General features: G+C 48.5%; 1 protein-coding gene across 9 annotated transcripts in view; it reads right to left on the reverse strand.

The window, feature by feature from the left end:
* The window catches only part of LOC146839410 (membrane-spanning 4-domains subfamily A member 12-like), a 158801-nt gene that overhangs the window by 4655 nt on the left and 134643 nt on the right, over positions 1 to 19503 (reverse strand). For 6 of the 9 annotated variants that reach the window (XM_085651442.1, XM_085651444.1, XM_085651443.1 and 3 more), the window contains 2 exons: positions 16693 to 16803; positions 1335 to 1463 (listed from right to left, as the gene is read on the reverse strand). In XM_085651442.1, coding sequence (XP_085507568.1) covers positions 1335 to 1463; positions 16693 to 16803 — 240 coding nt within the window. The remainder of the gene's footprint in view (positions 1 to 1334; positions 1464 to 16692; positions 16804 to 19503) is intronic. The other 3 variants (XM_085651448.1, XM_085651451.1, XM_085651450.1) reach the window with 1 other exon arrangement.

The raw sequence follows: 19503 nt of genomic DNA on the forward strand, positions 1-19503 counted from the left end.
CGGCGTACCATGCTAACGCGGGGCTCCCATGCTGAAGGGAGAGCCCCGCGGTGGCGACCGGAGTGGAACGAAGCCCCGGGTCCCAGGAGGGGGCCCGGGTGAAGACTGCGGCGGACGAGGCTGCCCATGGCAGCATGGGGCTCCCGGGAGTGCAGGGAAGCCCCGCAAGAGAAGTGCTACAGCCGCGAGGAGGAGCCCCCCCCCAGAAGAGCAGCCCGGTGAGTGAAGAAGGGCTGGGGGGTTCCGTGTGGGCTATTGTTGGTGCCTGATCGAGGCACAGCGTCCTTGGCGACAGCAGCGCTTCGCGCTGCGTGGGCTGACATGTGGTCGGAAGGGGGACAGGAGATGTGCACGCCGCGTGGCTGTAAGCGCGTACACCAATTCAAATCCGCTAAGAGCCTGCGCGTGCACATCTCCTGTCCCCCTTCCGAGGCAAGTCAGCAACAATAGATCTCGCCGAAAGCAGCGCTCCGCGCTGCGTTCGCAGGCGAGACCTAAAAAAAAAAAAGAAAGGAAACAAGCATGTGGGACCACAGGATGAGCAGACCCCCTGGACTCTCACCCTCCCAGCACACAGTGCAAGTGGATGTCAGCAGCAGGTGCATAGCTTGCTGAGTTATCTTCTAATATTAGATGTGTTTGCACCTCCAACCGTCCTGGGTAGCCAGTTTACCAATATTAGGGAGTGGACAGAGCTAACATCATCACAACGGCTACAACACGCTGCCTCGTGTCTGTACAAGCACTTGGCATTTATGTATCTTTGTCAAAAGAAATGTACAATATAGTGCTTAAAAGGAAATACTGGCGCTCGCAATGTCATAGTTACTTTGTATAGTGAACGCTGCCGTTTCTTGTGTTGCGTTGTCTGCCTGCTGCAGGCCACTGCACGCATGCGTGGTCGGGGTTCTCTGTGGATGCGGAGTAGCCTATGTTAACAAATGATGATGGATGTGGTTCATGTGTGTGCGTAGTGTGCACGTTTAGTATTAGGCGTGGAACAGAGCTTTAAGAAAAAACAAGAGTTTTTGCGTCACTTGTGCAAAAGGAGGAGAACAATATTTTCAGTGTTTTAATAACTGCCAGTTTTTTTTACAAAGTAAGCACGGCTGCTACACGCTCATTTTTCTCTTCCCTGTGCTCTCAACTCGAACAAGCCCATAAGACACCCATTCCCTATCACATTCATCCAAACATTCATTTACTCAACCACTTACTCACTATCCATCCATCAGGCATCTGCCCACCTACCCTTCCTTACACCACCCATCCCTTTCCCCTGCCACGTTCCACTGCTCAGAGTGTAAATACCCACGTCGCGCCACCTCACTCACCTGCGGGGCGGGCGGTGAAGGGGTCGCCATCTTGATGAACTTGTATGCAAAGAGAGCGGTGACGCTTGCAAAGTAGATTTGAAGAAAGGAGCAAAACAACATGGCAACCAAAATCCCCAACAGGCCACTCTGCAGAGAGAGATGGGAAACCGTGAGGGGTGAGGTGGAGGCCCAAGGTGGACATAGCGGCGACTTCGCATCACATGCTTAGTGACGAGTTAAAAAGACCCTGTAGGTGTAACTACAACTTCCCTGGGATCAAAGGCAATGCCTGGCTTAAAAGCATCATGTATTAGGGCTTGATTCACTAAAGTGAAGCTACTTTTCAGTATTCACAAAAGTAAGTTACTATCAGTCATTTTACTAGTAGTTACTTTACTGGTAGTAAAGTTACCAGGGGTAACTTATCTTTGTGAATTCCAAAAAGTAGTAAAATTAGACTTTTGTTCTAAATGACACTTTTGGTCTAACTTTACCTTTCTAAATCAGGACCCCAGTGACGAGTGAGGGACCCCGAAGGCATGCCACTGTGACTGCAGTTCTCTTGACTCAAAATCGATGACTTCGTAAAGAATGGAAGACCCCACTGGGTTGCACTTGTGACTACCAGTTCTCTAGGCTCCGTGTCAATGACTGACTACAATACATCATGTCTTAGTAAAGAGGGCAGAAATTCACAGGCGTTGCTGCCTACTGTCTGTTCTAAAATGCTGACCATGCACTCTTAAATCCTTCTATTCCTATGTAACATTACTAGTCTGGATTCTACTGATAGGTTTGGGAAAACCCACCCAGTCCAGACTTTAGGGGTATCCTGAAGCTAATCTTTGGCCCTTCCCACCCCAACAATGATCAGATATGTGACCCTTCCCACCCCGACAATGATCAGATATGTACTCCTGCCAGTGGTAAAAGTAAATCCATTTTAAAACATGGACTTGAGAGTCTGGCCAAATCCTTCAGACACATAAAGGAAGTTAAAGGTAAAGTGATATGCTGACCTCAGGGATCCATTTAATTCTGAGCAATCCACGGTGGCTTCCATGAGAAGCTCAGATAACATTTTAAATCTGAAAGAGACACGTTAGTGATAGATTCCTTACCTTAGAATATCCCCAGGCGTCAGACTGGATCCAGAAAGTTTTTTGTAGCAGTGAATCCTGTGCGTCAGTAGGTGGCGTCGTGCGGCTCCACATCTGTCACTGGCGTCGTAAGCGCCTAGATGACGTCACGGAGACTACTTAGGCGCCACCCATGCGCTCTGATGTCAGTTCTTTCTTTTTCCGCGCCAGCAAGCGCAGATCCGGATAGAGCACGTACCTTAGTCACTTTTTGACTACTCTTTTGAGACTTTTGTCGCCCCCTTTTTTCTCCTGGTGCACGTAGGGATGCCTGGATTTAAGTCCTGTGGGGCCTGCCGTCGCAATATGTCGGTGGCGGACCCCCATGATGTTTGCCTCTACTGCCTGGAGACCGCCCAAGACTGCCAGGACTGTCGGGCCATGGCACCGAAGGCCTTGATGGAGCGGCGCCGGAAACTGCTGGAGGCCCGGCACTTGTCCCAACGCCGCTCCAGGTCCAGGGACCGTTCCCGGGACCGCTCACGGGGCCGCAGTCGTCGCTCTTCGGACTCCAAGTCGTCGCTCTCGGATTCCGATAAGCGATGACATAAAAGAAGTCGAAGAAGCGTGTTTGCTCTCCAACGTCCGCCCGTCGGTCCTCGGATGCGGACGAGGGGGACAGGGGTTCTGCCCCTGTGGCTCCCCTGGAGCCTGGGAGTCCCGCGGCCTACCCGCCTTACCCGGGTCCGTCGGCGACTCCTGAACAGGTGCAAGAGTTTCTTGCCACCATGGACAGCCTTTTTAGACCTCGGGCTCCCGGCGGTGCGCCTTCGGGCCCCACGGTCCCGTGTCCAGATCCTGTTGGCCCGTCGGCGCCGCCGGCGGATCCAGCTTCAGTGCCACAGGATCCTACGCCATTGGCTCCGGCGCCACAAGGTTTGGCGCTGCCGTCTCCGGCCCCGGTGTCGTTCGTTCCGCCCTTGCCCCGGTTCCAGGACCATTTCGTTCCTGTCTGGGATCCGCATTGGGACACGGCACCGACCCGACCCCGGTTTCCGACGCCGTTTGTCCCTTCTCCGGCTCCGGCTCTACCACCGTGGCCGGTTCCTCCTGCAACGGAGGTGGAGGGTGACTGGGAGGGTTCCGAGGACCCTGTTGCCCATCAGTGTGACTCCGAGCAGGCCTGGGTGAACGATCTGGAGGATGCCAGCGACCTCGATGTCTCTTCTGACCTGGGGATTGCCTCTCCCCCGCCTACAATGGAGGAGGGCGCTTCCTACACAATGGTGCTCCGTCGGGCTGCTGAGGTCCTCAACCTCGATCTTCCTATGGTGACCCTCAAAACTAACCTCCTCACGAGTTGCTCCAGACGGCGTCTACTTCGTCGGAGCCACTGCTTCCCTTCAATGATGCCCTCACCGATGTCCTGTTGGGCACTTGGTCGCGACCGGCCACGGGGGCCCCTGTGGATAAGAATGACGCCGGGTGTCACCGCCCGGCACCTGGTGACCCTGTGTTTCTGACCACTCATCCGATGCCTGAGAGTCTGGTTAGCCAAGCCTCGGCGTCACAGAGTGCCTTTCCCACGGCTCCGCCGGATAAGGAATCTAAGAGGCTGGAACAGTTCGGTAAGCGGTTGGGGCTGCGATTGGTGAACACCGCCTGCTTATTGAGCCGCTATTCCCACATGGTGTGGGATGCCGTTGCTCGGGTGTTGCCTCAGTGTCCTGAGGAGGTCCAGGCTGTCCTTTCCCAGGCGGTTGCTGAGGGTAAGGATGTGGCTAAGTTCGCCATTCAGTGTGGTTTGGACACCGCTGACTCATTGGGCAGGGCGATTTCTACGACTGTGGCGCTGCGTCACTATGCCTGGTTGCGATCTACTGGGTTCTCGCCCGATGCCCAGAGCTCATTCATGGATATGCCCTTTGATGGCACTCGCCTGTTTGGCGATAAGGCTGACAGTGCACTGGAGCGCTTTAAGAACTCACGGGCCACGGACAAGTCCTTGGGTCTTTCCACGAAGACCCCGGCCACTCCTGGTTTTCGTTCCTTTCGTGGCCAAGGCAGGGGTGCCCAGGCACGTTCCTTCGGCAAGCTTGTGCAGAACCAGCCTCAGCGTGGCAGCGGACGTGGCTTCTGCAGGGGCGGGTCTGGGAATCAGCGTGGGGGCAGTCCACCTCCGCCCCGCTGTTTTTACCTCCAAACCTTCCTAATCCGAGCTTTGTGGAGCACCCCACGCCAGTGGGTGGCAGGATTCGCCATCACCTCCCCCACTGGCTTGCTCTCACATCGGACAAGTGGGTGTTGCAGATCATCCGCAAGGGTTACTCCCTTCCCTTTCAGTCCACCCCTCCAGCCATGCCACCTCAGTGCCACCGCATGTCGGGGGATCACTTGGTACTTCTCCAGCAGGGAAGTCACCGCCCTCTTGGCAAAGGGGGCCATCGAGTGCGTTCCTGGGCCAGAAGTAGGGAGTGGTTGTTATTCCATCTACTTTCTAATCCCCGAGAAGGACAAAGTGGGCCTGCGCCCCATCTTGGACCTCCGGAACGTCAACCGCTTCCTCCGGAAGGAGAAGTTCAAAATGCTGACTCTGGCTCAGGTCCTGGCTGCCCTCGACCCTGGAGACTGGATTTACCGTTGGACTTGCAGGACGCATATTTTCACATCCCCGTCCTGCCAGCCCACTGGCGTTACCTGCGGTTCACGGTAGGCCAGGAGCATTTTCAGTTTGCGGTGCTCCCCTTCGGCCTTAGCAGCGCCCCTCGGGTGTTCACAAAGGTGATGGCGGTGGTTGCAGCACACCTGCGCAGGTTGGGAGTGTCAGTCTTCCCTTACCTCAACGACTGGTTGTTGAAGGCGTGCTCGCCCCAGGCAGTCATCAACCACCTTCTGACTACGGCCGACCTCCTGCATTTGCTGGAGTTCTCCATCAACGTGCCAAAGTCGCACCTGAGTCCCTCTCAGAAGCTCCCCTTCATAGGAGCGGTTTTGGATTCGACGCGGTTTCGGGTTTATCCTCCCGAGCAGCGAGTCTGGGATATTCAGGCTATGATTCCGATTTTTCAGCCTCTGTTCCGGGTTTCGGTATGGATGACTCTCCGGCTTCTGGGCCTGATGGCCTCCTGCATCCTGCTGGTGACACATGCCAGATGGCATATGTGGGTTCTGCAGTGGGACCTGAAGTTCCAGTGGGCGCTACATCAGGGCAACCTGTCCAATCATGTCCAGATCTCGGAGGGCACTGCACGACAATTGCGGTGGTGGGTCACGAATCGCGATTGGGTCAATAGCAGATCCCTCTCCCTTCACCAACCATAGTACACAGTGGTGACGGATGCTTCCCTCCTGGGATGGGGAGGCCACTTGGGAGAGGTGGAGATTAGAGGCCTCTGGTCTCCGGCGGAGTCCCAGTTCCATATCATCCTTTTGGAGCTGCAAGCGATCCAACTTGCACTGAAGGCATTCCTTCCCTCTGTCCGGGGAAGTGTGGTGCAGGTGTTCACAGACAACACCACTACCATGTGATATTGCAACAAACAGGACGGGGTGGGGTCCTGGACCCTATGTCAGGAGGCTCTGCGCCTTTGGACATGGTTGGAACATCAAGGCGTTACCTTGGTGTAATTTCACACTTGTAAGGAGCACTACAAATATACACAATATTTCCAAACAAATATCTTTGATTCAAAAACATTTATTCTCAAATCTCATATTTTTTAAACATGGAGAATGTCCAATTGTTCATGTACCAATGTGTTATTGCTTTGATGCCTCGGTTAGTCCTTTATCCATTAATAAATGTTCTTGCCCAAACATTTTTTTTCCTTTTAATCCATCCAAATTTTTCTTTTGATCTATCAATCGTTGTTACCAACTTTTTATGATCCAATCACTTTATCATCCTTTTGATCCATCCATCGTTACTTTCCAATTATATAAAATATTGTATGATCCAATCATTAGATCGAGAGGTTATACTTCCATTCCTAATGTCCAATACTCTTAACAGCTGACGCGTTTCGTCCCCTCCTGGGACATCATCAGGGCTGTGAAATAAATGAGAACATGCCATCATAATCAAGACTTTCCTGTCCATATATTCACACCTTCAAATCAATTCCTGCCTATATAACATGCTCCAAAGTAAATCAGAATAGTAAACAAGTTGTTCTAATTTATTCCTGCCTATATAACAGGCTCCCAAGTTAATCAGGATGTTAAACCAGTAGTTCTAGTTTGTAACAGACATCATCTCTATCAGTCAAAAATGACACAATTGGTGATATAATAAACCCCATGGGTAATATTCATAGCACTCATTGCAATAAACACCCCATTTTTTGTACCAAAAACAAAATCCTTCTATAGAACCCTCTTCGTATGCATCAATCTGTCCCTGTTCTCTCCTTAGTCTCAATTCCTACATTCCTGATCGAAATCTGCCCCTTTTATGACCCTACTTCTGTTGTCTCTATCCTGTACTCAAAGTCCTAAGAACCAATCATCTATAACATCCTTAATTTCGCCACCCTATTTAATTCTCAGCTACATTTCTATATTCCCAGATCAAGTACAGTTGAACCCGTCTCACCTTTATCCAGTAATATTGGTGAGTGCATTCAAGATACGTTATTTCTAATGCAGTCTGTCCAATTCGACTAACACAAATATTATCTGTATCAGAGAAAAAGGAGAAAATACTTTCTATAACCTTACCCAACATAAAAAGTAACCTAAATATTCCAAAAACCTATTTCCCAAATTCTCTGTCCAAGTACCTGTGAAAATTCAGAAGTCTTCACCATCCTCTACGCATCCCCTCGCGGTTTCTCTGCAACTCACGCTCCGTATTTTGAAAAGTCCGCTCCTCTGGTTTATAAAGGCAAAGTAGCCAATCACTAAGCCTCCTTTCTAATTGTTAACCCTGTTCCCTCTCTGGTACGCTCATTCAGTGAGCCAATCACTAAGCGGCATTTCAAAACCATACTCCCCTGGTCACAAGGCAAAGTAACCAATCACTAAGCCTCCTTTCTAATTGTTGACCCTGTTCCCTCCCTGGTCCGCTCATTCAGCGAGCCAATCACTAAGCGGCATTTCAAAACCTTACTTCCCCACGATTTCTCGTCTACTTGCACTTCGTATTCTAACAATTCCGCTCCTCTAATTCGACCAGGCAAAGTAGCCAATCGCTAAGCCTCCTCCAATCACTGAGCGGCATTTCAAAACCGTACTTCCCTGGTCTCAAGGCAAAGTAACCAATCACTGAGCCTCCTTTCTAATTATTGACCCTGTTCCCTCTCTGGTCCTGCTCATTCGGCGAGCCAATCACTAAGCGGCATTTCAAAACCTTACTTCCCCACGATTTCTCATCTACTTGCACTTCGTATTCTAACAAATCCGCTCCTCTAATTTGACCAGGCAAAGTAGCCAATTGCTAAGCCTCCTTTCTGATTCCTAACCCTGTTCCCTCTCTGGTCCGCTATTAAGCGGGCCAATCTCTACGCGGCGTTTCAAACTGTAGAACAATAATCCAGTTTCCTATATATCCCGCCTAGTCCAACGACGGTAATCATGGTCATTAAAACAAAAATTCCAATAATCATATCTTGCTACCAACACGCATATATATCTGAATCCAGTTATTTTCCAAATACGTGGGTTTCCCGGTTAGTTTAATAAAAACCCTCTGTATAAATTATTCCGCCATATGCGGTTAATATCCATGTCCAAAATCATCAATCAATCAACAATATTTCAACATAATCCACACACTCATACCTCCCGCTCTTCAAATCATCACTAGTATGGTGGCCCATACTCACGCTATATTCTCCTGCTCCAACTATTTATATCAACCACAAATCACCTCAAATCTCCTATTCACGATGCCCCATCATGATGCGTTATTCCTAATCCTGGCAAATTCTCCCCCATCATTCACCCCTTTCCTGTAATTATATACGGGAAGGGTCGCCCATAACACCACTGTCATATATAACTGTACGGTTGTTACCCCATATTGTCTCCACTACGTATTCTTACCAATGGGCAGCCATTCCATATTCTAAAGTTACAACACAATACTCTAGTGCCCCTTTCCAAAGTGTGTGAATTTCCAGTCCACATGAAATCCCCAGTCTCATCCAAAGCAACATATAATGGAGTCGTAGTTATCTTCTGATCTCAACTCAATTGGACTCATTTCCATCCTCACTATGCGGCTCCTCCCTCCACTTCACCACTCCTTATTTTCCTAATCTACAGATTTGTCACCTGATCACGTAGCTCGACCTTAAAACACAAGGTACTTGTCAGATTATCAAAATTGAACTTCAATCCTCACTCCCAAAATATCATCTATCAAAGAAGTTTCTACACCCTTTGCTACGTCACACAACATTGAATAAAGTCCTTAGGCCAAAAAATAATGAAATTCATTAACACTGTTTAAACCCATAGTAACTGCTCTGCATTTACTGATCCATTTTGCTTCTTCCTGTCTAATTGGCAATTCCCAGTCTCCACCCCTCTTACTGGGAAATAGCTTTTGAATACCATGGAATTTAAAATCCTGTTGGGAATTGTGACATTCCTTGATATGCATGTACAGAGGTGATCTGGTATCACAATTGCGAATAGCACGTCTATGTTCCTGTAATCTCAATTTCAAAGTCCTTTTCGTGCTATCAATATAGATCTTCTTTGAGAAGGAACATGCCTGGGGCCAAGGGGTAGCAAGATGGACGGATTGCATTTTATTTTGGGTCCGATTCATAGATGACATTCTATTGATATGGAAAGGGAGTGGGGGAGAACTACATGAATATTTTGATTTTCTTAATAAGAATGAGTTCAATGTAAAGTTCACTATGAATTACAGTTCAAAGGGGTTAGCGTTTCTGGATGTGGAATTTTTTACGGAAAATGATCAAATTAAGAGTAAACTATACAGAAAAACCACGGCCACTAATTCTATCTTGTGTGCAGAGAGTTTTCATCCAAAATCCGTGATCAAAGGGATCCCTTACGGGGAGATGATCAGGTTAAGAAGAAACTGCAGCACCGAAGGGGATTTTGATAATGAGTTGGATGGTCTGTACAGCAGACTATCAAAGAGAGGCTATAAAAGGACTGATCTATTAGAGGCCAGGAACAGAGTAAGAAGGGTACAGAGGGAAACTACTCTTGTTCAAAAGAAAAAAGGACAACTCAAGGAAAAAGTAGCTTTTGTGACCACGCATTGTATTGAGAAAACTGGAATTTACAAAGCACGCAAGAAAAATTGGGGCTTATTGACGGGTGTACCAGGATTAGTCAGTTCAATAGGGGACAAACCAGATATAATCTACAGGAAATGTGTAACTATAAAAAATATTATCACATGAAACTATATACCATCAGATGTAACGGAGGGTCTTAATTGGTTACCCTAGCAACCAAGAGGCTTTTATGTGTGTGGTACATGCAATATGTGTGAATTGGGTATTAACAAAATCAAAGAATTCATGTATAACACAAAAAAAGATTTGTGATAAGTGAATTTATTAACTGTAACAGCACAGGAGTGGTTTATGTAATTATTTGTTCTTGTAAGAAGATCTATATTGGTAGCACGAAAAGGACTTTGAAATTGAGATTACAGGAACATAGACGTGCTATTCGCAATTGTGATACCAGATCACCTCTGTACATGCATATCAAGGAATGTCACAATTCCCAACAGGATTTTAAATTCCATGGTATTCAAAAGATATTTCCCAGTAAGAGGGGTGGAGACTGAGAATTGCCAATTAGACAGGAAGAAGCAAAATGGATCAGTAAATGCAGAGCAGTTACTATGGGTTTAAACAGTGATAATGAATTTCATTATTTTTTGGCCTAAGGACTTTATTCAATGTTGTGTGACGTAGCAAAGGGTGTAGAAACTTCTTTGATAGATGATATTTTGGGAGTGAGGATTGAAGTTCAATTTTGATAATCTGACAAGTACCTTGTGTTTTAAGGTCGAGCTACGTGATCAGGTGACAAATCTGTAGATTAGGAAAATAAGGAGTGGTGAAGTGGAGGGAGGAGCCGCATAGTGAGGATGGAAATGAGTCCAATTGAGTTGAGATCAGAAGATAACTACGACTCCACTATATGTTGCTTTGGATGAGACTGGGGATTTCATGTGGACTGGAAATTCACACACTTTGGAAAGGGGCACTAGAGTATTGTGTTGTAATTTAAGACTATGGAATGGCTGCCCATTGGTAAGAATACGTAGTGGAGACAATATGGGGTAACAACCGTACAGTTATATATGACAGTGGTGTTATGGGCGACCCTTCCCGTATATAATTACAGGAAAGGGGTGAATGATGGGGGAGAATTTGCCAGGATTAGGAATAACGCATCATGATGGGGCATCGTGAATAGGAGATTTGAGGTGATTGGTGGTTGATATAAATAGTTGGAGCAGGAGAATATAGCGTGAGTATGGGCCACCATACTAGTGATGATTTGAAGAGCGGGAGGTATGAGTGTGTGGATTATGTTGAAATATTGTTGATTGATTGATGATTTTGGACATGGATATTAACCGCATATGGCGGAATAATTTATACAGAGGGTTTTTATTAAACTAACCGGGAAACCCACGTATTTGGAAAATAACTGGATTCAGATATATATGCGTGTTGGTAGCAAGATATGATTATTGGAATTTTTGTTTTAATGACCATGATTACCGTCGTTGGACTAGGCGGGATATATAGGAAACTGGATTATTGTTCTACAGTTTGAAACGCCGCGTAGAGATTGGCCCGCTTAATAGCGGACCAGAGAGGGAACAGGGTTAGGAATCAGAAAGGAGGCTTAGCAATTGGCTACTTTGCCTGGTCAAATTAGAGGAGCGGATTTGTTAGAATACGAAGTGCAAGTAGATGAGAAATCGTGGGGAAGTAAGGTTTTGAAATGCCGCTTAGTGATTGGCTCGCCGAATGAGCAGGACCAGAGAGGGAACAGGGTCAATAATTAGAAAGGAGGCTCAGTGATTGGTTACTTTGCCTTGAGACCAGGGAAGTACGGTTTTGAAATGCCGCTCAGTGATTGGAGGAGGCTTAGCGATTGGCTACTTTGCCTGGTCGAATTAGAGGAGCGGAATTGTTAGAATACGAAGTGCAAGTAGACGAGAAATCGTGGGGAAGTAAGGTTTTGAAATGCCGCTTAGTGATTGGCTCGCTGAATGAGCGGACCAGAGAGGGAACAGGGTCAACAATTAGAAAGGAGGCTTAGTGATTGGTTACTTTGCCTTGTGACCAGGGGAGTATGGTTTTGAAATGCCGCTTAGTGATTGGCTCACTGAATGAGCGTACCAGAGAGGGAACAGGGTTAACAATTAGAAAGGAGGCTTAGTGATTGGCTACTTTGCCTTTATAAACCAGAGGAGCGGACTTTTCAAAATACGGAGCGTGAGTTGCAGAGAAACCGCGAGGGGATGCGTAGAGGATGGTGAAGACTTCTGAATTTTCACAGGTACTTGGACAGAGAATTTGGGAAATAGGTTTTTGGAATATTTAGGTTACTTTTTATGTTGGGTAAGGTTATAGAAAGTGTTTTCTCTTTTTCTCTGATACAGATAATATTTGTGTTAGTCGAATTGGACAGACTGCATTAGAAATAACGTGTCTTGGATGCACTGACCAATATTACTGGATAAAGGTGAGACCGGTTCAACTGTACTTGATCTGGGAATATAGAAATGTAGCTGAGAATTAAATAGGGTGGCGAAATTAAGGATGTTATAGATGATTGGTTCTTAGGACTTTGAGTACAGGATAGAGACAACAGAAGTAGGGTCATAAAAGGGGCAGATTTCGATCAGGAATGTAGGAATTGAGACTAAGGAGAGAACAGGGACAGATTGATGCATACGAAGAGGGTTCTATAGAAGGATTTTGTTTTTGGTACAAAAAATGGGGTGTTTATTGCAATGAGTGCTATGAATATTACCCATGGGGTTTATTATATCACCAATTGTGTCATTTTTGACTGATAGAGATGATGTCTGTTACAAACCAGAACTACTGGTTTAACATCCTGATTAACTTGGGAGCCTGTTATATAGGCAGGAATAAATTAGAACAACTTGTTTACTATTCTGATTTACTTTGGAGCATGTTATATAGGCAGGATTTGATTTGAAGGTGTGAATATATGGACAGGAAAGTCTTGATTATGATGGCATGTTCTCATTTATTTCACAGCCCTGATGATGTCCCAGGAGGGGACGAAACGCGTCGGCTGTTGAGAGTATTGGACATTAGGAATGGAAGTATAACCTCTCGATCTAATGACTGGATCATACAATATTTTATATAATTGGAAAGTAACGATGGATGGATCAAAAGGATTATAAAGTGATTGGATCGTAAAAAATTGGTAACAACGATTGATGGATCAAAAGAAAAATTTGGATGGATTAAAAGGAAAAAATGTTTTTGGGCAAGAACATTTATTAATGGATAAAGGACTAACCGAGGCATCAAAGCAATAACACATTGGTACATGAACAATTGGACATTCTCCATGTTTAAAAAATATGAGATTTGAGAATAAATGTTTTTGAATCAAAGATATTTGTTTGGAAATATTGTGTATATTTGTAGTGCTCCTTACAAGTGTGAAATTATTTCAATGTAGGGATGGTTTAACAGTGACCATTCGTTAAGTGAGCACTGGTAATTTAAATATTTTGAGGAAGTGACTCCCTGTGCGCATGGGTGCGGGACCCTCATCGTTGTGGTGCATTTTTTTTTATGCGTTACCTTGGTGGTTCAACACCTGGCAGGTTCTCTGAATGCCAGGGCGGACAAACTCAGTCGCCGGTGCTTGATGGATCACGAATGGCGTCTGCACTCGGACGTGGTGCAAGGTCTATTTCTTCAGTGGGGAGAGCCTTGGTTAGATCTATCCGTCACCGAAGAGAACGCGCAATGTCAGCAGTTCTGCGTGTTGGAATTTCCAAGGCGGGACTCGCTCAGCGACGCTTTTCGTCGCGAGTGGAATTACGGTCTATTGTACGCCTTTCCGCCCACACCATTTCTGCCCAGAGTGCTGAAGAAGATTCAGCGCTACCGGGCCCAAGCCATCCTTGTGGCTCCCGATTGGGCACGAAGATACTGGTATCCCGAGCTACTCAGCATGATGATCGATCCCCCGATCCGTCTGCCTCTTCGGGAGGATCTTCTGTTGCTGCAGCAGGGGAGAGTCCTCCACCCAAACCTGTCCAGCCTCAACCTCCATGCGTGGAAATTGAGCGGTGGCAGTTGACAGCTTTCGATCTTCCTCCCGAAGTCTGTGATGTCATTCTGGCAGCCAGGCGTCCCTCCACTAAAACGGTATACGCCTGCAGGTGGAACAAGTGTGTGGCATGGTGCACAGCAAAGGCTGTGAATCCCCTTTCTGCTCCTCTTTCTGAAGTTCTTCTGTTCGTTCTTTCTTTGGCCCAGCAGGGCTCTGCTCTGGGCACTATCAAAGGTTATCTTTGGGCCATCTCTGCCTTTTTGAGGCTTCCAGATCAGCCTTCTCTCTTTAAGTCCCCGGTTGTTAACCGTTTTCTTAAAGGCATTACGCACACGTTTCCTCCTGTGCCGTTCATCATGCTTCAATGGGACTTGAATCTCGTTTTGACCTATCTGTTGTGCGCTCCTTTGGAGCCCCTTCATACCTGTCCTTTGCGTCTTCTTACTCTTAAGATGGCTTTCCTGGTCGCTATCACCTCTGCCAGAACTATAACTTTGCCTACCTTCTTTCCGCATCCCTCGAGGGAGGAAGAAAGGCTCCACCGTCTATACCCAAAACGTGCGCTTGCATTCAATCTAAAGCGTACACAGCAGTTCCAGGTGGATGACCAGCTTTTTGTTGGCTATGTGGGCACCAAAAAAGGTCGGGTTGTGCACAAACGGACAAACGGACCGTCTCTCGGTGGGTCGTTCTGTGCATCAAAGCATGTTACTCCTTGGCTAAGAAGGAGCCCCCTGTGGGACTGCGTGGCCATTCTACCAGGGCAACTACAGCCACTACTGCCTTGGGACGTGGCGTCCCCTTGCAGGACATTTGTCAGGCAGCTACATGGGCCTCGCTGCAGACGTTTACCAAGCATTACTGCCTTGACAGTCAGGTCCGGAGAGACGGCTTCTTAGGCCGTTCTGTTCTCCGTGACTTTCTGGTGTAATCTATTTGCAGACCCACCTCCGTGGTTGGTATTGCTGGGGTATCTATTCTAAGGTAAGGAATATATCACTAACGTGTCTCTTTCAGATGCACAAGTTACTACTTGTGTAACGATATATCTGTAAGAGACATTAGTGATAGATTCCTTACCGCCCCACCCATCCTCCCCGTTCTGTGAACTGATTCTAAGGTTAAGGTCATCCCCCTTTCAGGGCCCTAGTTTCATGGCACCAGTGGTCAGTTTCTTGCATGACTCTGCGTTCCTGGCGCGGAAAGTAGTGTACAGAACTGACGTCAGTGCGCATGGGTGGCACCTAAGTAGTCTCTGTGATGTCATCTCGGTGCTTACGACGCCAGTGACGGACGCGGAGCTGCACGACGCCACCTACTGACGCGCAGGGGTACTGCTACAAAAAACTTTCCGGATCCAGTCTGAAGCCTGGGGATATTCCAAGGTAAGGAATCTATCACTAACTAATTTCTCTTACAGATATACCTGTACACAAGTAGTAACTTGTGCATCAGCTGTCTCACCTTGAAAATACTCCACCTATGTAGTCCAGGCTACCTAGCAGTTCTGCTGGTAATTGCAGAATGCACAAGATATTCAAGGAGCAAAACCACTCTCCATCAGGAACTTCCAAAAAAACAAAAGCACCAATCCCTAAAGCAGTTATTCACCAGGGCAGCTGGGACCTCTGGAGCTCCCAAACAATCCACTTGAGAACTTCCCCAGATATCTTGTCTTTCAGAAAGGAGATAAAGACTCGCCTTCTCAAGATGTTTGTAGGAGGAGGAAATGGTGCCAAAGGTCACTCATGCATTGAAGTCAGTCTACAAAATACTCAGAATAGAGACCGCCCTGGCCTTCATAGGTCATTGTAGTGTTGTTATTGACCTAGGAGCGCTCCTCACCCACAAGTGTTCTGCTCTAGAATGTGAGTGCATCTGAGATTATGTGCTTTGTATGAAGGAGACTGCTGAGTTGGGCTACCCAGTCATTAGTAAAGGAGCTTGTAACCTCAGCATGTTGTGTGTCATCACTACAGTCATGTTGTGGACTCCACCCCTCCTGATCTCTGCCTCAGCAGGTTCATCAAGGGTCTCCTTCCCTGTTTTCCATCTAGGTAAGTTTTTTGCGCCTCTCCTTCTTCCAGCTGTTTTTGGCCATGTTTCCTCCTCATACCACCTTAGACATTCTAACCCTTCCTTTCATCTTACTTCGTCTGTACACTAATGTGCATATATGTCTTTCAATGTTTTGTGTAGAGAGCTCCAATATTGCCTGATGAAATGGTGCTAAACAAAATAAATACATACAATCAATGGAAAATGGAGGTAACTACTACATGTTGGGTTGATAGCTGGTCTTACTGGCAACCATCCCTCTTTGGTTCAGGCTCTCGCACTGATGCAGAAAAGGCCTTCATGTCATCATGTACTAACCACATGCTAACCATGTCATCTTTCTGTGGAGCGGAAGTGACGTGACCCTATAGTGCAGATTTCACAGATATTACCAGGAAGGACTTGTGGGGAGCCTCCACATCCAGACATAGACTCCAAGGCCTGTGCCACTTCACTAAGACCATCAGCACTCAACCAGCCACGTCAACCATCCAGATGTAGACTACAAGGTCTGTACAACTTCACTATGACCAGCAGCCCTCTACTAGCCAGGTCAGCCATCCAGAGGTAGACAACTACTAGGCTTGTACAACTTCACTATGACCAGCAGCCCTCAATCAGCCACGTCAGCCATCCAGGGGTAGACTACAAGGCCTGTACAACTTCACTAGGATCAGCAGCCCTCAACCAGCCAGGTCATACCCCGGTAGGCATACTGTAGTAGAACACAATACTTGTGGGAAACATACAATTGATTGTGGACTATTTCTAGGGATTCTCATGACAAGCAGCCCCAGAGCTGGAGGATACACTAGGTCAGCCAGAAGAGTTGAAAGTAGGAGCAGGGCTGCATATGGTGTGTGCACCTCGGCCTTCTGTTACTACAAGTATCTTCTACTTACATGTGATTATCCTAACCACTCAACACAGGCAGTAGAGAAGAAACTTACTTTATAACTGCTATTGCGTTGAATGCTTGAGAGAATATCCAGAAACAAGAGTATTGTTGCAGTGGCAGCAGTGAGGAAGCTGAAAATATTCATCACCAAAGTGGCCTTCATCTGGAGAAGAAGAACCAGTGTTACTTGTGTAAGTCATGGGAGACAGGTCTGTTGGGGGTTACAGTTGTAATGAGAAGGGCTTCAGTTTCTTCAGATAGATGCAGTTATATTGGAAAGCAGTAGTTGATCTACAGTGGGTGGTAGAAATGTAATGTGGTGTTACAGAGGAGTAGGAGTTGTTTCAGAGGCTGGTTTAGTGCTTTGTAGATGGTAGGTAGAGTCATGTTAAGCCCTGCAGTAGTTTTAATGGTAGGCAGGTAGTAATGTAGTTCCTTTTAGCCAGAGGCTGCGGACAACCATAAAGTTGTGGACATCGCTCAAGAGGCTAGTGGAACTGTAGTGGGAAATAAAATAAAGTAATGCATTATCTTGATCAAAGGGTGGTGTAGGGTAGGAATGAGCAGTTATGCAATGTATCTGAAACAGGCACGTTAGTGATAGATTCCTTACCTTAGAATAATCCCCAGGCGTCAGTCTGGATCCGGAAAGTTTTCTGCTTAGCAGTACCCCTGCGTGCCAGTAGGTGGCGCCGTGCGGCTCCGCACCTGTCACTGGCGTTGTACGCACCGGGATGACCTCACGGAGGCTACTTAGGCGCCACACATGTGCGCTGATGTCAGTTCTTTCTTTTTCCGCACGGAAAGCGCAGATCCGGATTGAGCACGTGCCCCGGTCAAATTTTTTTACCCCTTTTTTGAGACTTTTGTCTCCTTCTCTTGTCTCCTGCTGCACGTAGGGATGCCCGGCTTTAAGTCTTGTGGGTCGTGCCACCGTAATATGTCGGTGGCGGACCCCCATGATGTCTGCCTCTACTGCCCGGAGACCGACCACGACTCCCGGTACTGTCGGGCCATGGCCCCGAAGGCCTTGAGGGAGCGGCGCAAGAAGCTGCTGGAGATCCAGCACTCATCCCAGCACCGTTCCAGGTCCAGGGACTGTTCCTGGGAACCTTCGTGGGGCCGCAGTTGTCGCTCCTCGGGCTCCAAGTCTTTACCCTCAGATTCGGGTAAGAGACGACACAAAAAGAAGTCGAAGAAGCGAGTTCGCTCTCAGACATCCCCCCGTCGGTCCTCGGATGTGGACGAGGGGGACAGGGGTTCTGCCCCTGCGGCTCCTTTGGAGCCTGGGAGTCCCGTGGCCTACCCACCTTACCCGGGTCCATCGGCGACTCCCGAACAGGTGCAAGAATTTCTTGCTACCATGGACTGCCTCTTTAGGCCTCGGGCTCCCGCCGGCACGCCTTCGGGCCCCACGGTCCCGTGTCTGGATCTCGTTGGGCTGCCGGCACCGCTGGTGGATCCAGCTTCGGTGCCACAGGATCCTGCGCCGTTGGCTCTGGCCCCGGCGCCACAAGGTCCAGCGCTGCTGGCTCCAGCCCCAGCGCCACCCTCTGCTCCGCCTCTGGCGCCGCAGTGGGTGCCATTTGTCCCGCCCTTGTCCCAGTTCCAGGACCATTTTGTTCCTACCTGGGATCCGCATTGGGACACGGCGCGAGCTCGGCCCCGGCCGGAGAAGTTCCCGGCGCCGTTTCTGACGCCGTATGTTCCTTCTCCGGCTCCAGCTCTGCCGCCGTGGTCTGTTCCCCATGCGACAGAGGTGGAGGACGACTGGAAGGGGTCCGAGGACCCTCCTGCCCGTCAGTGTGACTTTGAGCAGGATTGGGTGGACGACTTGGAGGATGCCGGCGACCTCGATGTCTCCTCTGACCCAGGGTTTGCCTCCCCCACCTACCATGTAGGAGGGCGCCTCCTACACGATGGTGCTCCGTTGGGCGGCTGAGGTCCTCAACCTTGACCTCTCTACGGTGGCCCTCAAAACTAATCTCCTCACTGAGGTGCTCCAGATGGCGTCCACTTCATCGGAGCCCCTGCTCCCATTTAACGACGCCCTCACTGACGTCTTGTTGGGCACTTGGTCGCGGCCAGTCACAGGGGCCCCTGTGGATAAGAATGTCGCCAGGCGTCACCGCCCGGCGCCTGGTGACCCCGCTTTTCTGACCACTCATCCTACGACTGAGAGCCTGGTTATCCAAGCCTCGACGTCACAGAGTGCCTTTCCCACAGCTCCGCCGGATAAGGACTCTAAGAAGCTGGAACAGTTAGGCAAGCAGTTGTTCTCTTCGGCCAGCTTGGGGCTGCGGTCAGTGAACACTGCCTGCTTATTGGGCCGCTATTCCCACGCGGTGTGGGATACTGTTGCACAGGTGTTGCCTCAGTGTCCTGAAGAGACCCACGCTGTGTTGTCCCAAGCTGTTGCGGAGGGTAAGGATGCGGCTAAGTTCGCCACTCGGTGTGGTTTGGACACGCTGACTCACTGGGTAGGGCGATTTCTACGACTCTGGTGCTTCGTTGCCACCCCTGGTTGAGATCTACCGGGTTCTTGCCAGATGTCCAAAGCTCGCTCATGGACATGCCCTTTGACGGCACTCGCCTGTTTGGTGATAAGGCTGACAGTGCTTTGGAGCGTTTTAAGGACTCACAGGCCACGGCCAAGTCCATGGGCCTTTCTGCAAAAAGCCCGGCCACTCCTGGTTTTCGTTCCTTTCGTAGCCACGGCAGAGGCGCCCAGGCACGTTCCTTCAGCAAGCCTGTGCAGAACCAACCTCAGCGCGGCCGCGGCTTCCGCAGGGGTGGGTCTGGGAATCAGCGTGGGGGTCAGTCCACCTCTGCCCCCGCTGCTTCTCCCTCCAAACCTTTCTAA

The sequence above is a fragment of the Triturus cristatus genome, chromosome 4_1 (assembly GCF_964204655.1).
Source record: "Triturus cristatus chromosome 4_1, aTriCri1.1, whole genome shotgun sequence".
Taxonomy (NCBI): domain Eukaryota; kingdom Metazoa; phylum Chordata; class Amphibia; order Caudata; family Salamandridae; genus Triturus; species Triturus cristatus.